This window comes from Equus asinus, chromosome 10 (genome assembly GCF_041296235.1).
Source record: "Equus asinus isolate D_3611 breed Donkey chromosome 10, EquAss-T2T_v2, whole genome shotgun sequence".
NCBI lineage: Eukaryota > Metazoa > Chordata > Mammalia > Perissodactyla > Equidae > Equus > Equus asinus.
Window position 1 is genome coordinate 87299286 of NC_091799.1, and position 14042 is coordinate 87313327.

General features: G+C 32.0%; 1 protein-coding gene across 1 annotated transcript in view; it reads left to right on the top strand.

The window, feature by feature from the left end:
* The window catches only part of CDH9 (cadherin 9), a 132080-nt gene that overhangs the window by 89435 nt on the left and 28603 nt on the right, over window positions 1-14042 (top strand). Inside the window, exon 3 of the mRNA XM_044779463.2 lies at window positions 7431-7725. Coding sequence (XP_044635398.1) covers window positions 7431-7725 — 295 coding nt within the window. The remainder of the gene's footprint in view (window positions 1-7430; window positions 7726-14042) is intronic.

Here is a 14042-nt window from a genome sequence, read left to right on the forward strand (position 1 = left end):
CTTTATCCTGAGTCATGGAATTTCTCAAGTCTTAATTCCCATGATGTTCACTTACAACTGAATCATTCTGATTGTTTCAAAACTCCTACTTCTTCCCATTCTTTGCAATGATTGAAATTCCCCCTTAAAATCTTAGAGCCCCAGAAATGTTCTTTACTAGGTCTCTCTGTGCATGTATAGTAGATGATTCTGCTATAAATTTTAGCAGAAATACCTTGGTTGGGCTCCTCTTTGGCTTTCTCCTCTTTGTACCCTGTCCAGCAAATTGGTGACATGATAGCAGTCCTGAGTTCTTATCTTTTTCTCTGCCTGGTAGAATTGCTAATTTCTGTACATGCTCCACTTCCTTGCAGTATAATTCTTCCCAATTAGAATGTTAGGGTGAATTTATAGCTCACCTTGTTGTTTCCCTTCAAGTTTAAGTCTTAACTACAATGGTTTCACATATTTTATCCAGATTTGTAGTTACTGACTATGAGAGAATAAGTACAGCCGATGCATCTTAGCGAAAACTGGAAATCTTTATGGTGTAAATATGTTGCATATCAGTGGTCTTATATTTAATTTTCAGTTACCTTAAAACTGGATATTAATATATTAGTCATGAAGCCAATATCTAAGTAAATTTAAAGATAATGAATTGATTTATCTGAAATAAACAAGGAAACCTACCTTTAAGACTATTGCACAACATGCTATTCTTGAAAATATATTGGAAATATATTTTAGGATTATTAAAACATCAGAAATATTATATTATAATAATTCAGAAATATTATACTATAATCACTATTAATGGTTATTTTGAGCAACTGTCAGGATATGTGAGGCTAAGGATATGTGATGTTTGCTAATAAATGGCAATATGGCTATGAGCTAGGCAATATTGCATACTTTTGCAAATAAAAATATTTTAAACAAAAATTAAAACAAGCAAAGATAAAAACCCTTACTCCTAATTTTTGAAGGAAAATTGAGTATAGATGCATTTGCTTTGATTTTGCAAATTTGATCATGTATATACCACTTCCACTTGATGATGGAGTGCTGCTGTGCACACTCAACTCTACGACTTGATGAGTCAGATAACACCCAGTTCATGATGAACATCCCCAGTTGCATGGTAACTTGGTGACCCATGGTTGAACATTCAGTTTCTAAGGCCCAGTAGCAGGCCAAGTGCTGTTTCTCAGAAGGAGATTAATTATCCACAGAGGATAGCAGGGTTTTCTCAAAAATCTAAGGACCTGCACGGTCAAAGGCTCCAACCAGCACCTCTATCTATCACTGACATTTCGAGTACCATTGGATCTGCTGGGTTATATGGCCCAAGTGGTAGAGCAGCCTGGACCTGTTGAGAGACTTCTCAGATTCTGGGTCCCATGGAAAACTAGGAGCTTTTCAGGTGACTAGGTAAATGGACAGGAATAACACACCCAAATGAAGAATATTCTGCCTCCAAAATCCAAAGAGGCTGCTAGGCATTGTGTCTCTTTTTTGGTTGTAGGATAGGCCAGATGTAATAATTTTTCCTTCATCACAGGATGGGTTTGGGGACCCACTGGGCCTATGAGTTGAACCTCAGGTAAAACTCCATCGATCACCTGACTTCCATATGCCTCTACTCTGGTTGAAGATCATAGTAATGTTTTGGGGCTCCTGTCAGTCAGTTTGTATCCAGTGTCCAGTAATCTCAAAAGGTCTGATTATTTCTTTTTCCCTGATCACATAGTTACCCTGGTAAGGCATAAGTCCATTTGGGAAAGGCTGCAAGAAAGACTAACACTATAAATTTAGGGGTATGTACTGGGGTCCTTCCTCAAGGGGACTGGGCATCCCCTTCATTCAAGGGGTTCTGGGTCTGTAAATTGGCACAAGTCTGGGAATTGATTGAGGGGTCATGACCCTCTATTTCTATGATTCAAGTTATTCTTTGCTCTCTTGACTTTGAACGTTTTTGCATTTAAAGATCATGTAAGAATTTGGTAGGCTTCTTATCTATTTCACTTCTAGAAGCACCATGATCAACTAGCCAATGTCATATATCTGTGTGAGTCAGTGTTCTGACTGCTGCTGTGACTGTACTATCCCTTATGGTAATCCTGCCACCTTTCTCTTGGCAGTTGAGTGTTGGCACTTGGTCCCTACCACTCTGGGAGCCAATTACTCCCGGTGTGTTTAGGCTTCCCAATTCAGTGACTGCAGTTCCCATTCTAAGATCTGACCTACAGAGAAGAGTGATCACAAAGTTCTTCAACGATGCCGGGGCTCCCACGCAAATTTACTTCTTGCAATAGTGGTGAAAGGTGTGTCTCCTGGACCCTCTCAGTGTGAGTGAGTAGGTCTTACATGACAAACCTACTCTAACGTTTCACTCTCCCTAAGAACTATTGATTCTCTTTCTCTGGAAAAACTTGGCTAACACTGAGTTTATTTATATAAAATATAATGTATATATTTATAGTATATATAGACAAAATATAGTCTCTTTCTCTGGAAATATGTATATTATAAATATACATTATATTATTATATACAAAAAATATTTACATTATATTATTATATGCAAATATATGCAATAAAGAATTGGTTCACATGATTATGGTGCCTGGAAAGTCCCAAGATCTGCAGTTGGCAAGCTAGAGACCTAGGAATGCCAATGGAATAGTTCAAGTCCAAGTCCAAATGCTTGAGAAGCCAGAGAGCCTATGGTATAACTTCCAGTCTGAATCAGAGACAGACCAGCAGAGAGAATGATTTCTCTCTTACTCAGCCTATTTTGTATGCAGGCTTTTAAAGGATTAGATGAGGCTCACCCACATTGGGGGAGGACAATCTAATTCACTCAGTCTACAGATTCAATAGTTAATCTTATCTAGAATCGTCTCCATAAACACAGTCAGAATAATGTTTAACCAAATATGTGGACACCCTGTGGCCCAGTCAAAATTATAATGTACATGATAGAGAAATGCAGTATTTTAAGATAATAGTTTCTGTTTTTGTTAAATTGCACAAGAAAATAACTATTGGGAGCTTTCCTTCTCCATTGAAATTGCAAATTTAAGACATTGTTCTAAAATGTGTGTTTGATTTTGTGTAAAATAATTCTTTTAAATGACATTTTAAATTAACTTAAATAAATACACTGAAAGCACAATGAATCCTGGGTGTCAAATGCTGTTATTTTCCAACACTATTGTTTTCAGTTTTGCCTTGCTAGTTTTTTTCTGTCTTTCAAAATTTGAAAAACAAACATGTGTATGCAAAATAGGCTAAAAATTTTAAATAAGTCTGTGATGATGAATTTTATATGTCAGTGTATTTATTCAAATTTAGAAGAGGCAAATAAGTTATTTCCAGGGAGAGGGGACTACTTGATTCATTGATATTTGAAGAAAATAGTCATATTTTGGTACTCATATTTCTTATTACATTTTCTGTAGGCTTTGTTCTAGAATAGATAAGCAATATTCATAAGATTTCTACTTTATTTTGTTTCACTGATCCTATAAAAATGGTGAATTTGGGGTTCATGTATAAGATTTTTATTTATATTTAGGTTATTGTGTAATAGATTTTACTATTGATTTCTATTAATTCTAAATGTATGATTCAAAATTAATGATGTGGTAATAGAGAAATTCAAAATTTTAAGATAATGGTTTTTGTTTCTGTTAAATTGCACCAGAAAGTAACTCTCAGGAGCTTTGATTCTCAAAATGAAATTGTGAACTAAAAACACTTTTAAAATGTGTGTTTGATTTTGTGTAAAATAGTTCTCTTAAAATGGCATTTTAAATTAACAGAAGAAAGATTATATACAAAATACCATGGCAGGGATTAGAACAAGTAGGAACAGGATAATAAATGTGTTACAATTATTTTAATATATAGGTGCCTAAAATAATATTGTTTTGTTGCAAATATTTTATTTTGTAAGTAAAATTCAATATTTTCAGACAACATACTTATTCTGAAAACCTCATAGTTCCATAACTATTTTAATTTCTCTCTGTACATCATCCTCAGTCTGAACAGCATAATTTTAATACTGAATTTTCCTTGAAATTTTTAAAATTAAATATAAAAATGATTCAGAGAAAAATATAGTGATTATGATTACTACCATGTTTGGCTAAATATTTTTCCTGACTCCAAAATATTTTGTATCAGGAGAACATGTTTGAAAAGTGAATTATTTCCATAGGTATTTGAATCTAAGTAGGATGGAGAATCATATCTGATTGAGTGTGAGAGATACCAATTCAGTTCTCTGCACATTCTAATACATCACAGTAAAGTGTTAAATGAAATATTTATTAAATGCAAATAATAAAGACATAACACAATATTGTATTATATTATTATAATTATGTTAACTACATAGAAATAATGGAGCAGGATATGGAAAAATTAAAACTAATTTTCATTTGTGTGTACTTATGTAAAATTTCCATTGAAATTTTATAACAGTATCAACTTGTTCCTGCTTTTTATTTTGGCTACTTATTAATAATTTCCGTAAGATAAGCATTGGATAGGGGTCCCTGACATAGTCCACAGTCTGCCCCACCGCATTTACTATTCCACAATTTTCAGTAAATTGCAGTGTCACCCCTGGATTTCCATCGTTTCAGTCTGAAATATATGTGGCAATATTGACAATCAACCAATCTCTCACGTTTCTTTTTCTGAGTGTGTAAACATGAGAACAGTAGAGTATAAGCTGTGGGAGACATTTTATTTTCTATTTCATCTATTTTTCCTTACTAGTTTTATTTTTCCTTTCTTTCATTGAGAAATTAACACCAATTTGTTCATAAAAATGTACAAACTAAAAGTAAAGAGAAAAAATTTAAACTATATAACTGCTTTCACTATTGTGTATTTGAGAGTATTTTTATGAGAAATAAAGATAATAAAAGTTGAATTATACTCTATATACTGTATTTTAACATGACTATCTTACTTAAAAGCATGTACCTGTATCGATGATTTACACCCAACAATATATGTAGACCACACTTTTAATGGCTGCAGATGATACTATTGTATATTAATTAGCCTAACTAAATCAATAAGGTGAACATTTCAGTTGTTTCCACAATTTTTGCCAAATTAAATAGAACTTCTAATACATATCAATTTTCTTTCTACACATCTCTTTCATCCTTTCCTAATTATTTCCTTTCATTAAATTATCTTTTCTTTTTCTCCTCTTAGAATAAAAGTACTAGCAATGCAAGATATACATATAAAAATATTTATTATAAAATAGCTTGAAAAAGTATTTGAAAAATGCAGTCATTAAAAGAATATTATTGACATATAGAGATTTCTAAAATGTAGTTTAAATAAAAAGGCAAGTTTTATTTTATTTATGATCTGATTTTTCTAATAATAAATGACAAATCTGTTGCATATATGTGAAAACATACTGCTAAAGAAAGATGAAACATTTAGTTTTTAAGAAACGTGTTGAAATCTGAGTGATTTAAAGAAAAATATCTATTTTCTCTTTTGGATGTTACACTGTAGTGGGCATGGTAAACAGTTGCACCAAATGTGATGAGGATCATGTAGGGAAGTGAAAAGTGCCCTATAATTATAGAGCAGGCATAGCTATTCTAATCTAGGGAGTCAGGGAAGGCATCCCTAAGCAGAACATTTTGAAATGAGATATGATAAATATTTAGTTAGGGGAAAATGAGAAGAAGAAAGGTCTTAAAGGGTGAGAGACACATATGCAAACATCAAGTGTGAAAGTTGGAACAGGCCTTCTGAGACATGAAAACAAGTAAGGCAAAACAAAACAATTGTTATGTATGGAATGCATAACAAAGAAGGTAAATGTGGCAGAGATGCTTCTGGAAATAAGAACAAGCTTATGGAAGATGTATAAATAAGACTATAGGGTCCAAGCAATTAGAATAATGATAAAAGTAAAGGTTCTTTTTTCAAAGAATAGTATCCCCTTTTAATAGAGGAGGCTTAGATTAAACACACAAACAATTTGCCCAGATAACACAGTAATTTGCATGACTAACCCTGGTTTGTAAGACTTTAGATGCATGGTTCTTAGGCACTGTACCTTGCTGAAGATTTTTAAGTTAGGAAATAACATGACCAGATTTGTGCTGTAGAAAAAGCAATTTCTTTATTATTGAACATTGTCTGGGTAGAGCAAGAACAGGGGAAAGGAATCAATTAGGAGATTGCTGCCATGGTCCAGATGAGATAGGTTGCAGGATAAAACCAGGATGGTAGCCATAGAGATGGAGACAGATGGGTGAGGAAGATATTTCAGAGAAGAAAAGGCTGCAGATATTTATTTTGATATTGGGCTTAAAATTGAAGGAGGAGTAAAATATGAATCCTAAGTTTGTAATTTTGGCTGTCATAACAAACAGATTCAAATAGTAAAACAGTTCAAAGATGGAATGGGACACCAAAGAAATAGATGGAGCTAGGACATAATGGGCATTGTGAAGTATGTGATGGAAGGCAACATAGCAGGGGTAGGCTAGTTAAGATTCAAGTTTCAGAATAGTTTTAGGTTTGCAAAAACATTAAGATTTTTTCCAGTTCAAAATTTCTGGGAATACATGGTCCATTTGTCTGTTGTAAATACTCAGTGATCAGCCTTCTACTTTAAGTTGTTTTTAAGACTGGTATGTATCAGAAGAAGGAAGATAATTTATGAAAAAATCCTAATGTCTTCAGTAAGAAATTTTTCTATTGCCGGTGGAAAAGACCTGTGTGCATTTGACCACTTGACATTTCAAATAAGTGCATAAAATATGCTAATTTCAAAAAAATGATAACATTGTGGTTGAAAGAGTCATCTCCCAAAGTCATACAGAGAATAAGCTATGAGACAAGAATTCTCTCTTTCTAACTGGTCTCTGATGACAGAGGCTGTGCTTCCAGAAAGAATATTATACTGAAGGGGAAATAATCAGTTTAAAATGAAAATATACATCCTAAACTTATCATCTTAATAAGTTCAGAAATTCCTTACATCATATCTTTGAGTTTAGTGATTTTAAATGTAATCAAGATTATATTAATATTTTACATTCAAGAACTGAGTTAATGGACTATTTTTCTTGTTAAATATACTAGGTTGAAGTCTTGGTAGCGTTCTATTCAAAAATATCTTTGAAACACTGTGTTTTGGAAAAGATATATTCATTTTCATTTTATTTCAAATCTAGTCTCTTATGATGTATAAATATAATCGTTTAAAAATTTGAGAACGACAAAAGCTGAAAGGTTTAGTTTTCCCATGGTGAAAACTAAGATAACCATTGCGATCATTGTTCCAGTGATATTACATGGAGACAAATTGATATGTGCCAAAATTCTTTTTTTCTGTAATAACAATGCATCTATTTATAGAATTCTTCTTTTCTACCTCTCTGAAGCTTCACACTGACCAAGACAAAGGAGATGGAAATTTAAAATACATATTGACAGGAGATGGGGCCGGCAGTCTGTTTGTTATAGATGAAAACACAGGAGATATTCATGCTGCAAAGAAATTAGACAGAGAAGAAAAATCCCTGTACATTCTTCGTGCCAAGGCAATAGACAGAAAGACCGGGCGGCAGGTGGAACCCGAATCTGAATTTATCATTAAAATTCATGATATCAATGACAATGAACCAAAATTCACAAAAGAGTTATACACTGCCAGTGTTCCTGAAATGTCTGGAGTCGGTAGGTATAAGCTAATCTATGTAAACTAACTTTTTAATTTGTTTGTTTGCTAAGGTAATTTTTATGGACATACAGTTATGATATGGGGCCTCTTTCAAGATAAGAACTACTACTTAGTGTTAACTATCTCACTTCTAACTACTTTCAATTGTGTATATCTTAATATTTCCTGCTATATTATAACTGACATCTAAGATAATTACGGAGAGCAGTTATTCCATTGCATTTCAACCAACATCTTCACCTCAACTCAACTGTCATTCAAATGGCAGTTAAGTTGAAGGTGTTTTGGTCTGAAATGAAAGGAATATGAAATAGTGTCAGCAGTTTTGGACAGTTTTGCTTGCATTGCTTTGAATACTAACAGCTAATGCTTGCATTTGACAAATATCTTTTGATCATCTTATTTGATCATGGAAACAACTTTATGTGGTAGGCATGGGAAATAGAACTTTAAATCCCATTCTGTTAATTAGGACCCAGGATTCAGAAAAATTAAGCAACTTAATTAGAATCAAATAACCTGGTAGCTTAACAACAATATTTCAAATCTTTTTATATTATTTTAGTTACACTCCATTACCGAACATTGGTTTATCTTGCAAACTGAAAATAATTGTTTCATTTTTTAAGGCTGACCACAATTTTAATACAATTTGTTATTATGCAATGTTTTTATCAGTATGTGTGGCATTTAACTCTATATAAAAGATTTAAATTTATTAATAAGAGAATAAGAGCTGACTCAAATCATAACATATTTCTAAAAACCCAGGGATAAAAGCTTACAATAATATTCAAAATACACAACCAATTTTCAAAATTTGATACTATTTAGCTGAAGATTGTTTCAAAATCAGTTTTAAGTATCTAACTTTGACATTTTTATAATGAGTACATATTTCAGTCTAAAATAATTTATTTATGAGGAAAAATAAACATATACCCACGTTTACTGAGTGATTGATGTAAAATGTTTCTTAACTATGTGTGCCACCCAGCCAGAAGAACCAGGAGTGTGTAAAGTGTTATTTCCTCCAAACTCACGTGAAATTTCACCAGTCTGAGGGAAGGGCTGTTCTACTGCCTTTTCAAATATTCGTTCCCATAATATGAAAGGGACTTATCAAGTCAGACAGGAGTCCTGTGAAATCACAAAGCCTAGGATGAAATCTGAGTGGTTGTGTTTCCTTTAATACTGTTAAATATCTGTTAGCCTGGTACAGTTCCATGGAAAGTACTGGATTGGTTCATGTAGGTCGACCAGTGGGCTAATGCAGTATACAGCATGATCTCTTTATGGGCTTCTATTTGAGATGAAGATACATCTGAAATTATATTCTCTATTTCAACTTCCTATGGATGAGCATTCTAAAGTATTTTGGTTTTCTGGTTGACCTCTTTTAACCCTTGTAAAACATTATTGCTTTTCTTATAGTTACGTTATTTTGCAAAATATTTTGCCACTTAATTGTACAAAAACTTTCACTTATCCTTCTCCAAAAAGATTTGATATACTCATAGGAGTAAAACGTATAATTGAGATGACAAAGATATTTGAATACGATAAATTTGTATAATAATTGATTTAAATTTGATGTTTTAAAATTTTCAAAGCATTACCTCATTTTTGAAAATAGTATTTATTATCAGACTATTATATACTACTATAAACTCAAATAACCTGTATTTTCTACTATATTATTTTGTGTTGAATAATGGAATGTTATTTCTCACTCTGTATATTTCTATCATCTATCTACTTAACTGAAATGTGTTTTTTTCTCATCTGAAATACTACTATAATCTAGATTCTATTAATATTTATCAAGTATATAATAAGATCAGGAGTGGACTAAGCAATTCTATATTTTATTATTTAACAACCCTTCACTTGTTCAATTCCCATAATAAAATATAGAATATATAAGCTTATACATGGAAGGCTTACAGATTATCTTGTCCAAAAAGACCCTTCCTGTAAAACAATCTATATTTCATTTATATAAGCCTTAGGCTGTGTGCAGTACAACTCCTGATTATTGCAGGCCTTAAAAATGAGAATTTGAGCCATTTCAATTGCCTTTCCTTTATGTCGACAATTCCAACAAAACTTAGGAAAACATAGCAGGCAACTGTATGTCTCTGGTTGCAGTTTCTTGTACTAATAAATTAAGAACTACAGGTAAATCTTGATCCTATTTATAGAAGATAGTTATTGTTTATTACTAACAGTGACATCATTCCATTAATTGCTTCCTCCTTGGCTCACCCATAGACTTTGCATGTGTGTCTATTTTAAAATATAAATGTACACATTTAGGTATACAATATGCAGAAGATACTATACTTAGTTTAATCACCTCTTTTGATAAATAAGTAAAAATGACCCCAAAAGAGTTACTGACTTGCCCCAAAACACACAGAGACAGCTTATTACTATACTAGTTTTAAAAAGAAAAAAAATTAATAAATGCTGAGATAAGTGGATAATTTTAATGCCTTATGAGTTATGCTTATTATGCAAAACATAGTTTGGAGAACTTCTAATTTTATTAGATTCTTAGTAACTCTTCAAAAGCAGCATTTTTCTTATTTTATTCTTTTAATTCAAGTGCCCCACTCAATAAAATTAAATCCAAATAAGAGTAAGGTGGGGGGGCCGGCATTTTATAGTAAGATCTTAGATCCATTAATATATATAAAATTATGTCTAAATAAAAAGTAGATGTATTTTATATCCTGAAATTGTATTGTTCTTTTCTTGTAAGTAACTCTCCTGCTTGATTTAAAGGAAGGCAGAATTTAACTCACAATTTTGTAGATAACGATTTTTCCACTTTTACTTCACGAATAACCATTTAGAGAGGAAAACTAAAAGGCGATACTTAGGAAAATATAGAGGCGATGTCTAACTCATATAATAAGAAAGTTCACGCATAATCAAATAATAAAGAATACCTCTGTGAATGAAGTAATGCACAATGATTTAATTCTAGTATTATTTTCATTATATTAGTGGTTTTCATTTAAATCATTGTGATGATCATTTAAAATCATCGTGATTTTCATTTTAAATCATTAATGATTTTCATTTAAATCAAAGAATTGAAAAATTGCTATTATTAACTTTGAGGGTAAAAGAAGTCTAATGAGATAATATGAAATGTCTTGATTATAATTTCACCCTTCTTTCCAGTGTTATCCTCTGATGTTCTTCTCTCTAGTATCCCCTTCTTCTCATTTATTTTTGTCTTAATATATTGTTTCTTTTTCCCTCTCACCAACTGCTCAAAATCATATTCCTAATTCTTCTTTGGTTCCTCATATCACATGCCTTCCCCCTTTTTAGTTAAAAACAAATGACTCCAGTTAACTCAAAATCTGAAACGTATTAGCATCTTATGATGATAACACATAATGTGGATGATATATGAGAATATATAATGAAGGAAAATGGGATAAAGTCTGATTTAAATATTTGTAGCACATCCCTACTTTTTATATTTTCCATTTTTTGGTGGTCATTACACTTTGATTAAAGACTGTCTATCAACTTTCTATATGTGCATGCATTCATCTTCATCAAGGCAAATCCCTTTTGTGTAAATTTGATGGTGTCGGATGCATACTTTCTCATTGACTGGGTATTTCCCCTAAGTGGTCTCTCAGAAACATATCCAGTTCCTCTCTCACACCATTCCCGCAACAACGAATCAGTCTGTACTTTTTCACAGATCCCACTAATGACTCATCAGTGAATCTGTCATGTCCTAATACAGGCCCTTTCTTAGAGGTTCACTGCTTCTGGATTCAATGATGTTTCCAATCATATGCATAACGCCATATAGGCTATTTCGTGCAGTATTGAGAACGGAGCGTCTCCCTCAGACGGGCTAGGTGCAATCCCATCCCTATCACCTACCAGCTGTGTGATCACGAGAAACCCCTATATGCCCCTACATCCTATGTTTATCACGAGGATAAACTGATAATACAAATCAAGTGATGAGAACTCTGCCTAGTCTACATTAGGCATTTTGTAAATGTTAGTTCTGATTATGACTTTGTGCCAGAAACTCTGCTGGGCTCTAGAGATGAAATGTTGAATAAAACCAGACATCGCCCTGCCTTTGGAGCTTATATCACACAGGACAAAACCTACAAATTACAAATAACATAAATTTGTCATTCAGGCTCCACTATGTTTTATTTAATATTTTTTACCTTTGTTTAATATAAAAGTAAAATATTTTAATTTATTCAAGAACAAATTAAAATTATAAGTATATCAGAAAATGTAGAAGTGTATAAAAATTAAAATGGTGTATTCATTTTTAATGTGTCTTTACAGACAAGTGTTTATAAAATTAGTACACAAACATATAAACCACTTTCTATATAATTTTATTACTAAATAGTACTGTGTAATAAGTCATTACATTTATGGGAAATAACCTCAACTGTCCATTCCCTAAGTCCCACACTCTAGGTGCTTATCCCCATTATTACCAAGAGTCTGAGAGTTGGGACAGTCTTTTATATGGAGTGTTTGTAGTATTTTAGCCACACAATAGGATTGATTTCTATTCTTTATATTAACTTCTTTTTTTTAAGGTCAATTATTTTTGGATGAGTTCAAAAATCACATACCCACAATAAAGAGCAAACGATCAAAACCAAATTTAACAACCAGAAAATGTTGTTAAAAGTGTCCAAATGTATAAAGGCGTGTTTTTACCTGTGCCCATTGTGAAATGATACCCACAGTAAAGAAAAATAAAACCGTTGCAAAAGAAGTGTCATCAAATTGATGAATTAACTACTTGCATTAGCATATTGATTATGCTTAATAATTTGTATTTCAAATAATTCTCATGTATGAAAACAATTCTTATTCTAACTATGTTCACATAAGGTAATAAAAAAAGAAAAGAATTAACTGTAAATCAGAAAACCACTTTAGTTGAACTTCTGAACATTATTGTGGGGAAAATTCACCTTATCATTTTGCTTTGGTCTAGCTAGGACATGAGTGGATAGATTTTACACCATAAACTAGTACACATGGGAATCACTGAGTGAGTTGTAGTGTGTCCTCTCACAGGACATAATTCAATTATGTTGCAGCTGAGGAGACAGAGGCCTCAGGAGGAAGAGCTCAAGTTCTCATCTCATGCTAATTAATTTTGAGAAAACATAAAAAAAGACAAATTCACGTGTTAGTATTCAAATATGTGGATGGGAAATGAGCTATTAGTTTAATCTTACTGTCCACCATGTTAATTTTTAGAATTTGCAGAACCATATACATGCAAATTTTAAGAAATATTCACTATAACTCAATTAGACAAATCATGAGTGTGTAATACATGCAGGGTCTTAAAGTAGGTGACAGGGCCAACGTGGAACTCACCTAGTCCTAAAGAATCTCAAAATCTATGTAAGTATCAGAGTCAAACTTTTGAAAAGTTGTACATAGTACACTGAAAAATGTCATACAAACTCATTTTGTCCAAGGGATTCATGGTAGCCTTCAGTTAATAGTAGTTTTACCACCATGCTTTGAATTTTTATAGAGATCTAGTGAAACATAAGAAAAGTCCATCAATATGTTGCATTCTGTTTAGCTCCTGAAACTAGCTCCTTTAAAACTTTATTTTTTAAAGATAGTAATTCATGACAAAGTTAAAAGAAAATAATTTAAATTTTATACAGTAAAATTAGAATGTAATGTTAAATTACAACATTGTATGCGACACAGAATCATATATTCATAATTATTGCATTATAACAATGCAATTAAGTTAACTTGGGGGGAATACCTACTTATTTACATGTGTGCAGCAAATAATAATACATAGTATATCAATAGGTATAATCATATATGATTGTGTTAACTATATTTTAAAGGGAGACAGAGACACAATAATAATTTATTTTACATACAGAAAAGCTTTGCAGATCAACTTTATGTCATTTCTGTTTGTTTTTTCACAAAAACAGGGCCTCTCTATTTTTCATTCTATTTACAGTATACTGTTAATTTACCAGAGTGAAAAATAGCGGAGTGTTATCAATGTCAGGTTTATCTTTGACTATACATTTCGAGTTAGCAAGAAATCTATTAATTGAAAATTGCATGTGTTTTGTATTCAGTGAAAAATTGTTGTCCCTCACAATACTTTCAATAAATTAAAAGTGCAGAGCATTTGTCTCATTATATTTATCTTTGTGATAAAACATGCGTTTGATTTTTCTTAGAGAGCTCAAACAATAAAATTAAGGGATATTTAAATTTTTAAAAAGAATGAACG